This window comes from Sinocyclocheilus rhinocerous, unplaced genomic scaffold, assembly GCF_001515625.1.
Source record: "Sinocyclocheilus rhinocerous isolate Xijiao unplaced genomic scaffold, SAMN03320098_v1.1 scaffold826, whole genome shotgun sequence".
NCBI lineage: Eukaryota > Metazoa > Chordata > Actinopteri > Cypriniformes > Cyprinidae > Sinocyclocheilus > Sinocyclocheilus rhinocerous.
The window spans coordinates 265,064-287,439 of record NW_015631742.1 but is presented as its reverse complement, the minus strand read 5'-3'; the positions used below and the strand labels follow the sequence as shown (position 1 = coordinate 287,439).

The 22,376-nt window shown below is 34.8% G+C and overlaps 1 protein-coding gene across 1 annotated transcript in view; it reads right to left on the bottom strand.

Moving 5' to 3' along the window:
• Window positions 1–5,055, bottom strand: part of LOC107741962 (retinoic acid receptor RXR-alpha-A-like) — a 185,282-nt gene extending 180,227 nt beyond the window's left edge. The window contains exon 1 of the mRNA XM_016554783.1: window positions 4,995–5,055. Within this exon, the coding sequence (XP_016410269.1) occupies window positions 4,995–5,025 (31 nt within the window). The 5' untranslated portion in view covers window positions 5,026–5,055. The remainder of the gene's footprint in view (window positions 1–4,994) is intronic.
• Between the last annotated feature and the right edge of the window lie 17,321 nt (window positions 5,056–22,376).

Sequence of the window (22,376 nt, the reverse complement as noted above, 5' to 3'; positions counted from 1 at the left end):
ATTCAAACGTGAGTTTTGAGCAGTGTAGAGTAGCGCTTGTTGTTTGTCGTTTCTCCGATCACAAATGCAGACATGGTTTTATGTTTACGCGGCGCGATGCAACGCAACGCGTAAAAAGACTGTATAAGTAATTATAATTAGTAATTATGTCCCCACTGGATGCAACAAATGCCTCGTTTATAATGGGTTTTATTGGTTTTGTCTTGTCGCGCCGGGACTCGTCATCACAGTATGGTAAGGGGCGTAACATTTCCGTCACACGCTTGAGGAATTCGGCCAATCACAACGCACTAGATAGCTGGCCAATCAGAGCACACCTCGCTTTTCAGAACGATGAGCTTTGTAAAAATCGACGCGTTTCAGAAAGGCAGGGCATAGAGGAGAAACAATAATGTACATTTCATTACACCAAATACACAAAATAATGTTCTTTTTTAGCAAGGTCATATGAGCCCTTTAAAAAAAAATACAAATAAAATTAAAAATCCCAAACTTATATTATTCATGTATTCTTGTTTATTCTAAGTGAGTATTAGATGGCATCAGTAATCTAAATGTAAAAATGGGAAGAATGAGCACACACAATTATCTAATTTTAACTGATACATTTCAAATATCTCTAATATCAGTATATACACGGCATGAAGCAATTACAGCAGCTAACAATGCTAATGACATTAACCTCAACAATCTGACAATCTCAGAGACATTAAACGCAGGAACTCTTAATCATAATTGTTATATCTGTACTACGTATGAGTCACCTACTTGTAACCCAAATTCGGGTGATATCGGAGTATGTATCCTGCAGTATGGTTAGATTGCGTGGAGGTTGAGCACCCATGCATGAAGGATGGTTTGGGCTTTGCTGGCGTGATCTTCTGCCCCATGGATTGGCTGCATGTTTCTCTCCTCCCAGCTCAGTGCAAGTCTGCATGGTGAGCTGTCAAAGTTGATTACAGTCACAAACTTCCACGATCAATAGAGCCTCATCCCGAGACATACAGCGAAAAGGAAGGATGGTGAAAGAGGAAGACTAGTACACAGAAAAAAGACACATGGGGCAGAGAGATCAAGGGCAGAGAATGTGATAATTTGTTCATGCCTCTTTTGCAGCATGCATTACAAGACATGCAATATAGAGTGTATAGAAATGCATAGTCAGCCACACTGTCAGAGTTTCATAGAGACATATTAACGAACCATTAAGAACATTGTTCTAATAAGCTGCAGACAAATCAACCGGTTAATGTTGGATCTGGCTAGTCAGCCCCTAAACGACTCTTTTAAAGAAAGGGCCTAGATTACACCCAATGGCATAGGGACAAAATCTGCTCTGCATTTACGACAAAAATGGTAAGCTTTTGAAGCTTTTGTTTTCTACAAGCTCTGGCAGAGAGACAACCTTTCTTGCTTTCTGAGCCATGAAAAGGTCCTAGGGTGTGGCAAAGCTTCCACAAGCCTTCATCTGGGGTTTTGTGTAGTTGCCAATCTGATTCTGTTGGCAGACGACTGTGTCACTTATGAGACAGCAGGATTTGTGTGGCTATGAGGCAGATGGAGAGATTTATAGAGCTGCTAAACAGGAAAATGAGCTGACAAAGCATGCTGAAATCAAGTCCGGTCTAGACTGCAATCAACAAATCTTTGTGAAATTATAGCCTGCTAATTCTTTAGCACATGGCATGTGATAGCCAATGAGGATGATGAAAAGAGTAGATAATTATATGAACGAATATATTTACAAAAACATTCACCCTGATATCTAAATGAGGGCATGCCACAGAGTTCTGTTGTTTTGTATATTAATAATTACTACAGACTGAACCAAAAAGAAAATGTACCCTCTACAATATTTTTATATGTGTAATATGTATAAAACCAATAATATGTATAATATTAAAATAATAATCCATATTATATATTAATGTTTTAAAATGTAATTTATTTATGTGATGGCAAAACTGAATTTTCAGCAGCCATTACTGCAGCTTTCACTGCCATATGATCCTTTAGAAATCATTCTAATATGCTGATTTGGTGCTAATTGTTATTATTTATTATTGGTGCTCAATTATTAGTAATTGATCTTCTTATCATCAGTCTTGAAAACAGTTTTTGCTGCTTATAGTTTTTTTGTGGAAACCATGATACATTTTATTTTTTCAGAATTCTTTGATTAATATAAAGTAGTTACTGTCATTTGATCAATTTAATGCACCCTTGCTAAATATTTTTAAAATATTATTTAACATTTAATAATATATATTTTCTTTCTTTTTTACCCCAATCTTTTGAATGGTAGTGTAAAGTAATCACTTTCTTCTTCTTCTTCTTTTTTTTTTTTTTTAAATATTATATTACATGTATTGTACTTATATTTATGTCAGGAGGATTTTGTCCCCAAAGTGTAGCTAAACAAACCCACACACACCCACACTCTCCATCTGGGCTTTGGCATATACTGACATATGTATCTATAGACCACAAATAATTGTTTTTCCTATTGGATCACTGCACCCACAACATACATGTCTGGTCAATTATTCAACTAAAGGCTATTGGTTGTTTTTTGCACCTGAGATGTTGCAAGACAACCCAAATCTATCTGCTTCAGCAGTCTGAAGCAGATCTTCAGTCCACATCTCATCATAGTTTAGCCCCCCTGAACAAATCCCCCATGCTCAAAAACACTGCTTATGATGCAAAAAGCTTCTAAATGATTATTGAAGATTAAATGTAATGATGATTAAAACTAGAAAAAGGTGGTAGGTTAGGTCTCAAAGTGTGTCTAGTAACACCACTATATGGAGCTAGAATGCATAAGATGCATTTTGAGGGTGTGAGAAGAGCCAGATGACTTTGAAATTAAGCGAGAATACAGAATTTATTTTCTGAAAGCTCTCAAAGCCTTGTGTTTTCACCTCTACGTTCTTGCAATGCACTATCCCCATTAAAATCAATGGATTTACCATTCCCTTTAAGGCAGGGGTCTTCAATGTTTTTCAGGGCATGGATCCCTTAGGCGATAGAGATATGGAGCAGGGACCTCCAATACAAAATGTGTCAAACAGAGCTACATATATTAAGCGTATACCCTTCAATATAACCCTTGCTCTAAAGAATCTAAAAGGTCCATCATGTCCATCTGACATACAGCAGGTCAGGATGAAGAGTGAAGCTACTAACGCCTCACAGAAAACACTCTCTGGCTTTTGCAACAGCAGTGGCCTACATTCCAAAGAGCCGTGCCAGGCCTATTGCAAAATCAATACTCAACAGCCTCTCTTAACAAACACTCTGGCTCTTCCCAGTGGTATGAGAGCCACAGCCTGCCAAACCTCTGTCAGACTCATATTTGTGTTAAGTTTGAATTCAGCATTTTCCTTGTTCTCTATTTTCTCTTTCTTTTTGTCCTAATGGATGAAATCCTTGGCCTTAGAGTGGTAGCAGAGCCAAACAGCCTGGCCTGCGGTTCAGCTGTTACAAAAAAAAACAGTGAGGATCAGCCTGAAAATGTTAAACCTGTGGTTATTTAGGTGGCTACACACAAAACACTGCTATATTAGAACAAACCAGCTCATTTCAGTGCACATAAATGTATAAGAGTATATATTTATTGCTCAAAAGAGCAGCAGTGGTTCGCCAACTAATTTTCAGCCGAGTCCAAAATATTGCATTCACGGCTCCTGCCAGGAGTGAAACCTGCACAGAAAGATTTAGTATGCCAGAAGAATGACCTTTACAAAGTCCAAGTAAAAACTAGCTCAGTCACTGTCCAGTGGCATGAACCAACTTTAAAATGCCAACAATCACTTGCTGGAAAATACATCATCGCCTTGTGACATAGCTTTATGCTTGAATGCTCGAGTACTGTATAATTTATCAAATGGTTTAAAAGGTTTCCAAGAAGCGCTTTAATTCAGCTGCAATTATCACAAACATCCACATATTTAGAGCGCAACATAGTACTTAATTATATAATTAAATGCAGATGTTATGATTGCAAAGGATAAATGTAAGTGCAGCATGTAGCAGTCATGTAATACAACTGCAGCAACAACCAATATTTTTACTCGTTCTCATTTTCTCCAAGTAAAAACCTGCCACTGAATGAACACAAGTTACGGTCAAATGAAAGCATTTCAACTACCTTGTTTTCTTTATAAAAATAGAGCAGAAATGTTAACCTTTTCATTTAAAAAAAAAACAAACACTCATATTAATTCTTCTGTTAAAACTTGTGTATTACAGCTGCAATTATCACAAACATCCACATATTTAGAGCGCAACATAGTACTTAATTATATAATTAAATGCAGATGTTATGATTGCAAAGGATAAATGTAAGTGCAGCATGTAGCAGTCATGTAATACAACTGCAGCAACAACCAATATTTTTACTCGTTCTCATTTTCTCCAAGTAAAAACCTGCCACTGAATGAACACAAGTTACGGTCAAATGAAAGCATTTCAACTACCTTGTTTTCTTTATAAAAATAGAGCAGAAATGTTAACCTTTTCATTTAAAAAAAAACAAACACTCATATTAATTCTTCTGTTAAAACTTGTGTATTGTTTAAGTTGTAAAGCTGTTAGCAAACCATTTCCATAGCAATATAGTTATAAAATCAGCTATAACTTTACACATAAAAGGTTATCTAGTGATCTTCTCAACATAAAATCACATTAACACATATTGTGCTTAAGTCTTGTGGCTACATTTTTGAAAGTGAGTATATTCATGTTTACAGATTGGGCCCATTCACTTCCAATGTAAGTGCCTCACTTTAACCCAAATTTGTATTTTTTTTAAAGAAGTCAAAATTCATTTTTGTGGTTCCCTACATTATGCCACAAAACGCTGTCAATTGAGCTTAACTCCCAAACTGAGAAAATTCCTTAAAGCCCTGAATGCTGTTAGGCAGGATAATTAAGTGCAATAAAAAGCCCACGGAAAAACAATCAAACATATCACAGCCTTTCAGACTCACCCATGTGTATATCAAGGCAGAAGGGATCCATGAAGAACAGCTACAGCTGATAGATGGTTTGTCTGAAGGATGAAGGGAGCTATGCCAGCCTGCAGTGATCTCTTTAGAGAGAGCTACTCTCCTGACATGTACCTAGGACAAAACAAAAGGTTTCTTTGAGGCTCCTCTCAGAAACACACATCCATGAAATACCTTTCTCCCCCTCCCCCCCCCTCCTCCAAGCGGTCATTTAAAGAATAGACTGTCCCCTGCTGCCGATCAATCTGTTAAGAACTCTCCATTCTCTCTGAATTAGGAAATCCTGGCTTTCTTCCATTGGAAAGCTATCGAGAGTGAGCACAGCAGGATGGATTTCCAAAACAAGATTTTCTCATGCCAAGTGGCACCTCTGTGTACAATTGAATTCCAGTAAGGTTTGTTTTTCTGTTTGTTCTAAGATTTCAAGAACAGGAAATATGATTAAATCAGACATGCTTGTGCCATTCAAGCTGCTTTTTTTAATTACCAAAAAGAAAAATATATAATTAACTACAATGATGTGAAGCCTATGGGAGTAAATGTATATTTACTATATCAATAACATGAATGGGAACTGGGTCTAACATGCACCAAAATAGGCAGCATACAAGTACCATAATATTATTCAAATACATGTACTTGGCAAAGTTTCTATACATTACTTTAATGAATTTTGGTCTCTTGCTCAAACAAATATATTATAAGACACCATAAAACGTAGAATATATAATAATAATAATAATATGAACCACATTTATGGACACCGTTTGAGTTTTGACCGTTGAGAAAGACAACATCATTCATTTTTCAGGTACTTCTTTAACAAAACAACAGGACATTAATACTCTGATATGAAGTATTCTTAATAAAAGAATGAAAGAAAAACTAATGTCTAAATAGACACGTGCAGCAAAAGTCAAGCAGGCTTATGCAAAAGTTAGATTATAATAATAATAGATTAGAAAATCAATTCTGCACAAACAATGAATCCAGAAAAGCACTCAAAAATGGCCATAACAGAGTACATTTGCTGCATAATATTTCAACCTCCAGATGAGGCAATTAACTAAATCGCCTTGTCTTGACAACGTAATAAGGCAAGTGGGAGGAATGGTATTTTTTACGGTAAAATTCCGGCAACCACAGCTGCCGGTTTTTTACCGTAAATTTTACGGAATTTTTTTTACAGTGAGATGCTCACGGCCGGCTTGACCCCAGTCCAGTCATCGCTCTGTTCATAAGAGCACTTCAGTCACCGGCCGTGTGACCGCACTCACCAATGGAGAGGACAAATGGGCCACATTAATAACCAGAAATGAATCAGGAAAAAGGCTCAATGTGACAGTTAGACAGAAAAAAAGACACATTCAACAATCCATCATCAGCCAGCAGAGGAAAATGGAGGAGGGAATTAGGTTTTGTGTTAGTTATCACATGACTCAGCATTCAGCACACTTCTGGTTTACAATTCTAATTTGTTATTGTGCAACAGTGACTTTGCATCTTATCTTTAGGTCCAGACAGATTTTTTGAGTATTTTCTACCTTCATTTTTAGAGAGAAAAAACAGCTTATTCATAATTCACTTCCTGTGTGTCCACTGACTGAAAGGTCCCGATGGGTTTTTCTTACATGTCCGTGAGCCAGGGGCACAGATGTGCTCGTATGTCACCTGAAGGTTGTGTAGGCACAGTATCCATCAGTGCCATCTGCTGTCTACATAACATGACAAAAGAAAGAGTCACAAATGACCATTCTATTGCGTTATATACTGTATGAGTTCAAACTTCTTTATTTTGGCATTATTATATTTGTTTCTTGGCTAAAATGTCACATTCTTGTCTTTATTCAGTCAGAGAGGTCCATTAGAGACATTTCAGTATCTTAAGAGGTTTGTTGACATTGTTTGTCATTTTGACCTTTTATGAACGACCCACATAATTTAAGGATTTAATTAAAGAGTTAATGCTTCTGCGTTTTCTATACAGTATGTACCTGAAAGTAAAGGGAAAGAAAACAACAACCCAAGTCTCATTGTTGACTGCTATTTGCAATCGCTCTCGATGCCCCCTGAAATTACATTATTACTTCATTTTAAGAGGGTTGAAAATGGACAAAATTACACAAGATTCTCTGAGTGCTGAGTGCACCGAAAGAAAATGGTCATGTTCAAGCAGAACAAGCTAAAATAAGAGTTATGAGCCAATAAAGGATATTTTGTCAGGGTGTTTCGACCAGTTGTATTCCAGTTGATGCATACACATGCTAGTCGAGCTACAATCACATTATCCAGATCTGCTAGTCTGACTTCACTAAAAAAAGAGGTACAATTTTAGCCGGACTAAAACATGTACATGACATGTAAAAAATACGACTTACTGTTTTATTTGTTGTTGTTGTTTAAAGCAATACCAGGTTAAAAAAATACTTTTAATAATTTATAAATTATAAATGAATAAGCATGCATTACATTAATTCAAAGTAACTGCAAAGACTTTGATGTTGTTACAAAAAAAAAAAAATTAAATTTCAAATGTTTTTTCAAAAACTGAAAAAACGAGTTTCATAAAAATATTAAGCAGCACAACTGTTTAAAACATAAGAAGTGTTTTTTGAGCATGTGACACGGAAGACTGAAGTAACAGCTGCTGAAAATTCAGCTTTGCATCACAGGAATAAATTACATATTAAAATAAAACACTATAATAGAAAACAGTCATTTAAATTTGAAATATTATTTCATAATAGTACTGTTTACTGTATTTTTGATCAAATAATTGCAACTTTGCAGACTATATGAGACTCCGTTGTAAATAACCCTCAGTTATTTGAATTAATTTCCAGGATTTATATATTATTCTTGTCACATTTGTTCAAAAACATAAAAAAAATACTACGACTACAAACTTTTGAACAGTAGAATAAATACAATAAAATTTGACAAAAATTATATAAAAAAAAAAACATTCCAAAAAGAAAATAAATTACTTTTGAAGTTCGACTGAAATTGAACTTGCATGTAAACACACTTACAAAGTCTTTTTTTCGTTTTTACTTACTGTCGCAGCAGATGTGTGAAGTGTGAGACTGTGGAATGGTCCTACTTTGATTAAAGCTCTTGGTCCACAGGGGACTTTTTTCCCATTAAGAGCCTTTGACATTTCTAAGGGGAAATAAATGACCAGTAAAGCTTGTTTTTGAACAATGCTCTTGGATTTTTCATCCAACAAAATGGGAAAGTGTGACTGACTGCCAAAGCCTGAGCTGGTGCACGGTGGTCCATCGTTCAAAGTAAGGTTTTTGAGTTTGTGATAAATGATTTAATGTGTGTACATTCGTGCTTGGAGATCCGTCAAGCATATTTGAACAGATCTAACTGAATATAATCAAACGTGAAAATCATGGCCAGTAATACAGCTTTTCAGCTTTTCAGGGTCGGTTTTGCTTTGGTGTTGTGTTTCGTTTTTGCTGCAGGGCAAACATGTCGGCCTCGTCACTGTGGAAATCTTGCTTCATTGGCCTGGAGAAGAAAAAAACAACAACAACAAAAAAAACATTCTTTTATGTTTATACTTCATATGTTTTCTACAACATAGTAACTGAATATAATCAAACGTGAAAATCATGGCCAGTAATACAGCTTTTCAGCTTTTCAGGGTCGGTTTTGCTTTGGTGTTGTGTTTCGTTTTTGCTGCAGGGCAAACATGTCGGCCTCGTCGCTGTGGAAATCTTGCTTCATTGGCCTGGAGAAGAAAAAAACAACAACAACAAAAAAAACATTATTTTATGTTTATACTTCATATGTTTTCTACAACATAGAGCAGTGACAGAAGAGGAGGCCTGGTCAGATGTGGCCTCCTAGAGAGAGACGGATGTTTGAGAAAAACAATATTGTGAGCCTTGTGATCGAAGTCTGCCTCAGAGAAAGAGAGAGAGAAAAAGAGAAGTGAAGAAACCACATCTGTTTTCACTCAAAACAATCAGCATCAACACTGCAAGCAGCTTTCTAAAGCCTGCCGAGGGATGGCTCAGACCGGCAAATTTAGACATTCTATGCTTGAGTTTCAACACAGATTGAATGTAATGCATACGGACGTGGAATCCCAATCAGTCAAGATGCCCAAACCGAAGGAGGCTGTTGAGCAGATCTCACCGTGGGACACATTAATATGAATAGAGCCCAGCTTGATGGATGAGAAGATGAGGATTTAATTTTTCACTCTGGATTTAGCAACTGGATCACTTTCTGAAACAGGAAAACCCTGGTGATGAAATGAAAAATCTTGTCCAAAACCGATAAATCTGGAAACAGTAAAGCATAAAAACGAAATTAAATAAAAAATAATAATATAATAAAATACACTACATATGTGTGTGTGTGTGTGTGTGTGTGTGTATATATATAGTAGTATATATAATAATTATATTTATAATTATATTTATATTTATAATTTATAATGAATTAAATTTCAAATGTTTTTTCAAAAACTAAAAAAACGAGTTTCATAAAAATATTAAGCAGCACAACTGTTTAAAACATAAGAAGTGTTTTTTGAGCATGTGACACGGAAGACATTCAAATAACTTAATTCAGATGAATTAAATAAAAAAACAGTAACAGATACTGAATCATATTTCAATATTACAATTAACTTAATTGTTATTATTTAAATTATATATTTAATTAACTCCTTCGAGTTGAATTACTGAAATAAATGAACTTTTCCACAACATTCTAATTTATTGAGATGCACCTGTATATTACATTCAATGATTAAATGTAAATCATTCCTTTATAATATTTGAACATGCCAGTTTCTACTCTGTTGCTGTAATGAATCAGTCCACTAAAGGCGAGAGTAGTGAAGAACGTCTCGGTTACGTATGTAACCCTCGTTCCCTGAAGGAGGGAACGGAGACGTCACGTCGGATGACCGACGAATTGGGATCTCGCTTAGAGGGACCAATCTACTTCGAGTGTAAACTAAACGAGCCAATGCACATTGGCATGCGATTATTGCATCCAGCTGCCGCTGATCACAGCGTGAGTATAAGTAGGCAGCAGATGCAACGCATATTCAGGTTTTCGCTGAGGAGCCGAGCCGGTGACCCGGCCGCTCAGCGGTGGTACAGGAGCTGTGGCGACGGGACGTGACGTCTCCGTTCCCTCCTTCAGGGAACGAGGGTTACCATAGACTTGACTTGACGAGGCATGAACAGACTTGACATGAACAGACTAGACTCACCAACAGCGGGATAAATACATTCAATACACGACGACAGACAATGGCAACATGATGGCTACTTATAGGAAACAAGAGGGTCACATGACAAGAACAAACCAATGGGAAACAAGACACATGACTAAAACAACCAATCAGAACATGACACATACACAAGGCAGAGAGACATGAAGCAAGGGAAACATGACACAAACAGCATGAAACAATTACAAAATAAAAGACATGGAAACATGAACATGACAAAACCCAAACACCACATTACAGTTGCATTGTTCAGGTTCGAGATAGTCAAGGCAACTATCTGACTTGTGTGTTGTGAATCACTTAGACAAAAAAATTTACTCATAGAATGAGAAAAACTACTTTTATGCTGCTACTGTATAAACTACTGGAAGTCTGCTGAACCACAGCCTTTTAAATTATTTGAGGAACACTCTCTCTTTAAAGCTGAATTATTTACCCCTATTTTATGAAGAATCTAGCCAGCTGGTCTTCCATTAGTCGGCTCATTTCATGGACCTTCATGAATGTGAGTGTGTGTTGACTTCGGTCCTAACACTGCCCTCTTCAATTAAGTCAGCCCCGGGCTCGTGTTCCAAAAGGAATGAGGGCTGGCTGTCCTTATGCAGAGGTGGAACACTTGTCAGCCGGTGCACGTGTTTGGGCCCAGTGGCCTTCGCGGAGATGACAGTGATCCAGGCCTGACCATGAAGAACAGTCTGTTTCCTGAAAACAGCACCTGGTGGGTGATGAATGAGATGGAATAAAACCAAAATTAATTAAATTGATTCAAATAACTTAATTCAGATGAATTAAATAAAAAAATAGTAACAGATACTGAATCATATTTCAATATTACAAAATATTTTTAATATTACTTTAATATTATTGTATAAATTATTACATATTAGAGCTTAACAAAAACCTTATTATTTTAAATATGCAATATATATCAAATAAAACTATTTACATCTGCTATACACACACACACACACACACACACACATATATATATAATTTACATACATTTGGAGTACACAGTTTTAAGTTTAAGTTGTCAGTTATACATAAGTATGATATTTCTATAAGAGTATTTCTGTGCTAATAAACTGAATATTTTTAAAAACAAAATAACGGTATATATTTATTATCAGTACATTTAATTTGTTTAGATTTCATACATTAACTAATTGAATCTTGATTGTTCCACAGCAAGTCATATTCATATTTTTTATCTGATTAAATGTAATTGTTTTCACAAGTAACAGATTTATGTTTATTCTTAGCAATTTGAATACATTTGAAAATATGATTAAATAGATGCAAAAACTATGCCGGGATTTTTTTGTATATAAAATTATACGTATTAAATATATTTTATCTTTTTTAAATATTATCAAAATAAAATTATCTTATAATTATGCATGTGCTATTCAGAATATCAAAAGGAATATTATCAAAATAAAACACTTACAAACAGGTAGAGTATGTTGCTTTTTGTGCAGAAAATAGGTTATCTAATTTATCTTGGTTTGATTTGTTTTCAATAAACTTCTACAATGCATTATGGGATTGTGCTCTCCACAAATGATACATGAGATGCTTCATTTGAATTTGGCCAAAATGTGTTTTTTCCCCAATTGGTGTTGTCTTAAAAAAGCTGCCTATAAAGGGATCTCACAAGGTTTTGGAACAGAGCTAAATAAACCACAGCCTTACTCTCCGTCTTCAGCTCAGTTTGTGCCCATGAAGCAGAATGACAGTCCCTGTCAGATTAAGCCTAACAAATAGGTGTATGTTTTTCTCATTTACTGAATATCTGGCATGTGAATGAAAGAACGTGTGTATGGGGAGTGTGAGGACACTTTAGCCCCTGCTGAGAGCGTCAAGTCACTGTAGCATGGCTAGTTTAGCCCCTCTCAGCTCCACTGGTAGAAAAGCCAATGAGACGAATGGACAGAACAGATCAAAGGCACCCTGACTGTGGGACTGAAATCCACTTTACTGTAAGGCATCTGAGTAAAATAGGATTCATATTTTCCACAAGGCCCTGTTCCCTCGCTCTCCTCCCACATAAGAGAAAAGAGGTGAAGACCAAACGGAGGGAATGAGGTGAAAATTGAAAGTGGACGAGTGTCTGTGAGAGAAGACGGTGCAAACACATTCTTTCACACATCATTTCTTGTAATTGATTAGGAATTCGCTCATCTGTTCTGTTTTCAATTTCACAGCAAATCTACGAGACAGCTGAACCAGTCTGAGCCATTATCATTTTCATTTTTCACTTTAATCACGCCAGCAACTGCAAACTCAAAGTGAAAAACGTCCATAGAAGAATTTCCATATTTACTGTCGCTCCCAATCGCAGGTGGAGATCATTTGTTACTAGTCATTGCCTTGTACAAATCACTTTTCACAATTGGTATGTCATATTTTTTGATTAGAAACATACACAGAGGGTGGGATTCACAGTATGGGACCAACGGAACAAAATCAATGGTGGGTGAAAACGCACTGGCCATGAATATTTCAGTAACACTTTATGATAAAGTCTCATTAGTTAACGAATTATCTACCATTAACTTACAATGAGCTACACATTTGTTACAATATTTATTAATCTGTTAATAAAAACGGCTATTTGTTGTTATTTCATGTTAGCTCAGGTCTATTAAATAATATTAACATATACAATGTTTGATTTTAATAATGTATTAGTAAATGCTGAAATTAACCTTTACATTAATAAATGCTTTAAAATGATTTTTCATTGTTAGTTTATGTTAACGAAATTGGTTAACCAATGTTATTGTAAAGTCTTACTATTTCTTAGCTGCCAAAAAAAAAAAAAAGATTATTTTTATTTAGAAAAATAATATTTTACAAATATTTTGGCTTTTTTGATTTATAAGTAATTTTGTTTATTGTGAAACTGACCATTTTTTCATCACATTTGGTCCTTGGTGACTTAATTTTAGACCAAGGGTGTATCCATACTCTCTACCCACCCTATGAAAATCATTTTGCTTGAGACTGATTGCGTTACCTTGCACTGCCATGATAGCTCAAAGCTGTCTCCCATTGGCCGAGCAACTCCTTTCAAAGTGACAGATGTCTCAGACCCAAGGACATACTTCTAATGACAACAAAAACCCACCCACCCACCTCTTCTGTCCCACTCCAACACATCAAATTCACAGTATGAGTGATGTGGACAGCGGTGAGTTGATTCACAAACTAGCACTTAAAGGCTGCTGTGTGCAGTAACGCACCTTGAGTAGGCTATTCATCATGCATGCTATTTGACAGCAAAGCCATATGTTTATGGCTCATCTTCAAGTTGGCAGGTGCCCTCAAGTCCTCGATTACCTACAACAAACAGAATTTTTGTATTTATTCCTTTAAAGCTGTAAAGTGAGGCGGAGACAATATCACAAGTGCACACTGAGGGTTATTTAAAATGCATTCAATAAGTATCAGTGCTAACATGATTTATATTCAGAAGGTTTGACTGGTAAGCTAGACGTATTTTCAGTAAAGACAGTTTAGAGTACTGCAGCACTGTTCCAAAGCCTACCGAACTGCCTTGCTGCATAATGCATATATAGACAGCTGCCTTCTATAGAAAGCATTAACATTTATAATGTTACCTTGATTTCTTTGTCAAATAAATGTTGTTCTTTCGAACTTTCTATTCATCAAAGAATCCTGAAAAGTATCATTACTTCAACAAAAACATTAAGCATAATACTAAGAAATTATTGTTACATTTTTACTTTGATCATAATAAGAAATGTTTCTTGAGCACCAAATCAGCATATTAGAATTGTTTCTAAAGGAGCATGTGACACCGAAGACTGGAGTAATTGTTGCTGAATTCAGCTTTGCCATCACAGGAATAAATTACATTTAAAAATAAATGAAACAAAAAAAAAATCTTTACTTTTACTGTATTTTTGATCAAGTAAAGGGCCAGTCATACTACACTTTTCAGTCCATTGTCTTCCATTCATACATAAGCGAATGTGGGAGAGCGGAAACACAAGCTCATGCGAAGTTATTTCGTATTTCGCTGCGTTCCAAAGTTCAAGTTTGGTGAACTCTGACCTGTAAATTCGTATAATGTGAAAGTGTGTAACCAATAGAAGATTGATATGTCACGGCATGACCTCGTAGCCGAATTAAAAAATTATACATTTAAAACTGCAGTGCTGCAGGAAAGTGGAGTAGATAGTATGGTTTTACATTTTAGATTTTATTATTATTTGTTATGTGTTAAATTTAAGTTTTTAAAAACACACTGCAGAGCGTGATGTCATATCATGACCGTTGAAATTTTGCATACTCAAAGTCTAGTGTGAATGCAGCTTAAATGCAACCTTGCTGACTATAAGATACTTCTTTCAAAAACATTAAAACATTTATTAATTTTAAAAAATCTTACTGACCCCAAACTTTTAGTTATTAGTGTACTTTTTGACTGTTTTTTTAACTTTGTTACAGTGTGACTCCTGAAAAAAAAGACGAAAAAAAATCAAGCAAGCGAGAAAGCAAAAAAGAAAAGAAAGAATCAGAAAGTCTGTGTGGATGAGGGTGGTTTTATTCGAACAGTTTCTTATTAGTTCAACTCCTGAATAGGGTTCTCTTGCTTATCTTGCCATCTTGGATTCCAGTCTGCCAAAAAGCGGCATGTCTTTTCTCAACATCATGACTTTTATTAAAGGGGTCATATGATGCTTTTTAAACGATCATTATTTTGTGTATTTGGTGTAACAGAATATGTTGACATGTCCATAAAATGCATTGCTGTTCTGTTGTAAGTGATCCAAATAAAGTGCTTTTGCTTTCGCACTGAAACACACAGCGTCTCCCTGACATGGCTGCTTCAACACTAACTGCGGTTACTGACACCATGCCTTCTTTCTTTGCGTGCACATTTGCGGCGGGATTATGCAAATATTTCCACATAGTGGGGTAGATATGTGGGGGCGTGTTAGAATGAGCCGTTTTAGGGGGGCGTGGCAGAGTCTTAACTTTGATAAAGAATATCTCTTTCATTTTGAGACTTTAGTCTTTGCAACTTCAGGGATCTTATCTATGCACAATCAGCTTGTAACACTCCAAAGAGAAAGGAAAACTTGAAATCGCATCATATGACCCCTTTAAAGTCATGGGCTATCTGCTGCTTAGTCACAGTTTATTAAGTACAAGAAATGAAAGTATTCTGCTAAGAAAAAGTACTGTCTGAAAAGGCAATAACAAGGCTTATTTAATTGCAGTATCTTTAATTATTGATGACTTCTACTTTTCTAACTGTATCTTTTCAATTAAATTTTTGCAGATTAATGCATTGTTACACTCCTGTTACAAAGAAACTGCCTATATATATATATCACGTTTTTTCTTTCATTCACTCACTTATTCTCTTTGATAAAAAGGGTGGAAATTACCAAATGAAGGTGCACTATATCTAAATGCAAAGGAACCAATTATAAGCCCAAAAAGTCAGCAATGGGGGGGAAAAAAATAGAACCAAAGATATATAAATGTGATGAATAAATTATGATTACAGGTAAGATAAATGAATACTGTATAACTGCAATATTACTGTACACAGTGCAAAGTGCAACTTTTCAATCCATCCGCTATGTATATTCATATACACTCAGGACTTCTGAGGCCATGTAGTCCATTTGCTTGGGTCCTGATCTAACCTCAGTACGGTAGCTGTAAAGCGAACTTTGCTCTCTCTCTCTGATGCCATGGGTAATGAATGTCTAGAGCCTTTTTTGTAAAACTTTAACAGCTGACAAAGTGCAGTTAATCTTTCATTTCCCTTAGAGGCACATCGCTGACAGCATATTGGACGTCTGCTTGAGAAAAGATATAATGAGATACAAATGGGTCTCTGGACACTTTCCTTTCTCACTCTGCAGGTGTCTGCTCTTATTTGATGGCCATAGACTTAAGCATTGGTGTATAGACAAACAATTAATATAAATTCAAAGGTAATTCAAGATCGCATCCTACGAGAATGGATTGTTGCTGACAGCTGCAATACAGAAAATAGATAGATATACAGATAGACAGACAGAAAGAACAATATAACAACAGGTGCATAGTTAGATGGACAGATCTATCTGTATATTAGACAAGACATAGAACGATAGACAAATTCTTCAAATTCTCTTTTTAAACACTGAAACCCTTATCCATATGGTTTTAAATTTGCACATGGTACTTATATCTTTTATAGGAATTCCATCACAAATTTATGAATTTATAGATCTCTTAATGTAATATGACATAATTCTCTGCTATCCATTATGTGGTTGTATATCAACCGACTTACACAAAATAATGAAAAGCAACATGACTCATACTGTCAAATTCCCGCCATTTGTCTTGAATGATTGAGCCATTCTCTCTGATGGAAAATTGCAGAGCCTGGTGTCAGTGTAAGGAAGTGGGGGTCTGAATTACAAGGGTCTCTTTAGAGAACAGGTCTGAAGTTTTTCCTCATTTTGCTCATCTAAATGCCTGCTTTTGAACAGTAGCGATGAAAACACATCTATCACTGGTTGTTTACATTATATTAAATCATTGCCCAGAATTTTTTAACCCTTTAGAGGTAAGCAGCTCTGTTGAACGGACAGAGCAAATTGAGCATGTCTCAGAGCGCCCAGGTCCTCAGCGGCTCACTGAGAGCAGGAATCCAAATCAATCTGAAGATGAGGACAACAGCGGACTGAAAAACCTAACTACTCTTCATTTTATTTTGTGTGAAAAGGGAAAGGCTTTCACTGGTGAGAAAAAGGGAAATAAGAAAAGCGAACTTAAGAATAATGAGATGATGAAATATGGGGAAAATTGTGGTAGGAATTGAATATAAATTGTAAAAAAGAGATGTTAAAAATTAGAAAGTGTGAGTGGGTACACAAAAAGAATGAGAATGCTAAAAAAAATTAAGAAGGGGAGAGAAATGGAGGGAGAGGGGCCCCAGACAGGCTGGAGCAGGCCAGCGCAGGAAAGGCTGTTTTTGCTGAAAGGGAGGAGAGAACTTGCCAAGAATAACCTTCTTTGCTGTCATGCAGCCATTCAAGAGAGGCACAGGGAGTGAGAGAGAGTAGAGAAAGAGCGAGAGAAACGCCTTAGGAGCTTTAAAAAATCACATGGATGCCAGCTCTCTCTCTCTCTCTTTCTTATTTTCTTCTCTATCCCCTATTGATTCACCCACCCATTTCCATCTTTCCACACTCTGCAGTGTCATCAGACCAAAAATGAAAAAGGAGAGAGAATCTGTCAGTACAAGCACTAATAATTTCATATTGTCCCACTCGCATGTATAGAAAAAACATGCCAGGTGAGTATTAAAAACAAATGAAGTGTCTTATTCAGTTTAAAAGTGAAAGTCATTGACAGATTTGACTTAAAAATACAGTTCAGTGAAAAATTGTCATTCTGTCGTCATTTACTCACCTTCATGTCATTCAAAACCATATTATTTTCTGTCCTCAGTGGACACAAAAGATGGAATGTTGATGGATGAAATGGCCCGGAACTTTCAAACTGGTTGTGAAGCACTTGTTATCTTCAGCGTATTCACCATAAAATCAATAAATAAGGTATCCAAATAATAAAAATGACCACCAAAACATCTGAAAGAAAAACATAGCAGGTTTTTCTAGTGCTAATCAATGTAAGTAATTATTTAACAATTACACAATAATTATTTCAGACATAATTATTCATAACAGCCCATTTTACAGAAAAAAAGTTTAAAGAACAATGTTTTAGTGGAACAAATATTAGTAATTCTCACTTTGTTCTTCACTAATCTCATAGATCTGATTAGAATACTTCATATCCGGTCTGGCGATAACATACGGTCTAGACACAAAATATTTCAGCATATCCAAAGCTGAAATTGAATGTGAAAATTCATGATCTACATTGAAAGTATAATGTATAATTAAGCAAAGAGCTAAGAGAAACTGCTATATTGTGAAAACAGTCACGACTAAAGGGTATTCAAACCATTCGATAGTTTGGGGTCAGTAATGTTTTTTTTTTTTTTAATGAAATTAATGCTTTTATTCAGCAAGGTTGCATTAAACTGATTCAAATTAATAATGAAAGACATTTACAATGTTACAAAAGATTTCTATCATTCAAAACCATATTATTTTCTGTCCTCAGTGGACACAAAAGATGGAATGTTGATGGATGAAATGGCCCGGAACTTTCAAACTGGTTGTGAAGCACTTGTTATCTTCAGCGTATTCACCATAAAATCAATAAATAAGGTATCCAAATAATAAAAATGACCACCAAAACATCTGAAAGAAAAACATAGCAGGTTTTTCTAGTGCTAATCAATGTAAGTAATTATTTAACAATTACACAATAATTATTTCAGACATAATTATTCATAACAGCCCATTTTACAGAAAAAAAGTTTAAAGAACAATGTTTTAGTGGAACAAATATTAGTAATTCTCACTTTGTTCTTCACTAATCTCATAGATCTGATTAGAATACTTCATATCCGGTCTGGCGATAACATACGGTCTAGACACAAAATATTTCAGCATATCCAAAGCTGAAATTGAATGTGAAAATTCATGATCTACATTGAAAGTATAATGTATAATTAAGCAAAGAGCTAAGAGAAACTGCTATATTGTGAAAACAGTCACGACTAAAGGGTATTCAAACCATTCGATAGTTTGGGGTCAGTAATGTTTTTTTTTTTTTTTATGAAATTAATGCTTTTATTCAGCAAGGTTGCATTAAACTGATTCAAATTAATAATGAAAGACATTTATAATGTTACAAAAGATTTCTATTTCAAATAATAGCTGTTGTTCAAACTTTGTTCATCAATGAATACTGAAAAAAATACATATACCATGGTTTCTACAATAAACAATTAAATAAATAAAGCAGCACAACTGTTTTAACTTTGATAATAATAAGAAATATTTCTTGAGCACTTAATTTCTGAAAGATCAGTTTACACTGAAGACTAGAGTAATGGTTGCTGAAAATGACAAAATTACATTTTAAAATATTTTGATTATATGTTATCAAATACTGTAAATGCAGCCTTGGTAATCAGTAGTATATAATGTATAATGTGGTTGATTACTTGTCAAAGGCAGCAAACTACTGCGATTCCACCTTTGTATCTTTTAAAATATCTGCTCATTTATTAAAAAGCAGAACAAACACTAAGCAATATAATGTCAATTTTGTCAGGCTTATCTCTAGTCAGTCCTCATTTCATAATTTAGACAGCATGCTGTGAATTATTCTCAAAGGGAAGCAAACAGCTGGTGTGAAACATCCGCACAGAACCGAGCAGATCAAAAGAGCTGATAGAGAGAGAGAAAAAGAAAGATGTCAAGGAGACAGAGAGACTGCGCAAATCCCACAGGCCTTTAACGCAGCACGGTGTTGCACACGAACAACACGTCTGCCTTCTAAATCAGCACCTCTCGCTCTCATTGCTCCATCCATCCAGCAGGCTTTGAAGAAGTTACTTTGTCATTCAGTTCTTCGACATCCAGCAGCCTGCACCACAACAGCATGCTGCTTCACCAACATCCCCCCACCGCTTTCACTCTCTAAATGTTTGATTTTTATTCATTTAACTGCAAGAATCACATTCACCTCTGACAGATTTGGAGGTCCTTTGAGAAATGCACTTGGCGTGTGACGCCCTAATACAGGATGGACAGAAAAACTACAAATCTCAGCAGAAGATCACACCTGTACAATAGATGGAAGAGGTCAAATCTACCCATCATGCCGTTTTTTGTTTTTTTTTTGTGATAAAATTCAAATTGAAGTTCTATTTAAAACGAGTCCAGACAGAGAAACATATGGAAAACTAGGACATTTTTAAAATAATTTTATTGTAAATAAATAAATAAATAATAAGATCAAGTACTCAGTTAAATGATAAAAAATAAAAGTTTTCAACTAAATATATAAATCGTATATTAATTATATTTAATTAATATAATATGCCGCTAAAATGTAAAAATAAATAATAAATTGATGAATTATTGTTAAATGCAACCATAAACTTGCAATTAGGGATGTGACGATGCACCCCGAGCCAGTTGAAAATCTATAAAAAATATGTGACGATTCAAGTCGGTTGAGATGTTAAATGAATCGCTATAAAATTGGGGATGGAGGTTAATATGAATGTATCTGAGGGGAACTGACTGTCTTCAGAAAATTTGAGATTATTTTCTTTTCATCTTTCCTCTGAATGCATATAAAAGAAGTATTTTTAAGCGCAGCGCTGCTTTGTTTTATTGTAAATAAATAAATAAATAATAAGATCAAGTACTCAGTTAAATGATAAAAAATAAAAGTTTTCAACTAAATATATAAATCGTATATTAATTATATTTAATTAATATAATATGCCGCTAAAATGTAAAAATAAATAATAAATTGATGAATTATTGTTAAATGCAACCATAAACTTGCAATTCTATAAAAAATATGTGACGATTCAAGTCGGTTGAGATGTTAAATGAATCGCTATAAAATTGGGGATGGAGGTTAATATGAATGTATCTGAGGGGAACTGACTGTCTTCAGAAAATTTGAGATTTTCATATAAAAGAAGTATTTTTAAGCGCAGCGCTGCTTTGTTTACAGTGGTAACAAAGGAAATGCTATATTTCCACTGTTCCATAAGCGCCACCAGCAAATGTTTTATGTAGTATAGTTTCAAAAAGCTAAATTCAGACCAGTCTGTCTTTGCTTCGAATTTCGAAATTATACACTATAATTTAAATCAGAAACTGCTCATGCTGCATGTGTGGTTGCCTCTAATTTTAAATGGAAAGAACACTGGCAAAGCCTTAGTTTGTTTATATAAAGAGATATCTTTTATTCGTATAATTTATTTATTTGATTTTTGTTTTAAAATTTCAATTTGGTTTTGTTATTTGACATGTTTCAATTTCACAATGAAATGTGCAGCATTTTGTCTGAGAAATAATAAAAGGACACCTTTTAATTAAAAATGTATCTTAAATCTAATTTTGTAAAAAAAATAAATCGTGAATAATATCTCACCGTGAGTTGAGTGAATCGTTACATCCCTAATAGCAATAAAAAAGCAATTGGCCAAAATATTGTCTAAAATATGCTTTTTAGATAAAATGCAATTATTGAAAAAAATAAGTTTTATTTTATTTTTAGTTCTATTTATATTTTATAATTAATAATTTTAAACATTACATAAGTTTTAAATATGTCTATTTATAAATGTCTTTTATTGCTACACTTAACTACAACAAAAGCTTTAGTGATTTGTTAATTCACATTTACATTTTTGAAATATGAAACTGATAATTGATTGCTTCATTTTGTTTTCAAGTGGCACTACTCCTCCATACAAATAATCCAAGTGTTTGTGGAAAAAACTTCTCTGCCAGTTTCAGAGAGCTCCAAAAAAGTAATTGACTATTTTCAATGCATCTGCTTTTTCTCAACTGACAGCACAAATATATTGTGGCTTAAATACTTTTTTTTTTTTTTTCTTTTACATGCAGGCTGCCCTTTTTTTCCAATAAATGCTATTATTATTCCAGTAATAGCATTTCCAATGCTATTACAGTTGTTATTACTCACAACACTACATAAGTATACAGTACACATTCTTCGTAAATAAATACAAATTAATAGTGTAAATACATACAAAAACATCCTTTAAATATTTGAATGATTTAAAATATTTGAATGAAATTGTAATAACGTCAAATTTGATCAGATGCACATCCGTATTTTGTCTATTCCGTTTGGTCCTGCTAATGGCACAGAAATTACACACATTAACAAACATTAAACAACCTACTGAGTTCATTCTCAGGGACTGAGGATGTCTCCCGGTTTGAACTCAACAGACACTGTCACATATTTAATCTTTTTGCAGGAACACAGACTCCTTATGCTGCTGTCACCAACCTGCTGAGAGAGAAAGACATAAAGAGGGGAAGGAGAGAGACCTTGTTGACACAGAAAACACCAAGCAATCGAAGCACATCAGCATCTAATATGATGCCATATATTCAGCAGAGCCCACCTGCACT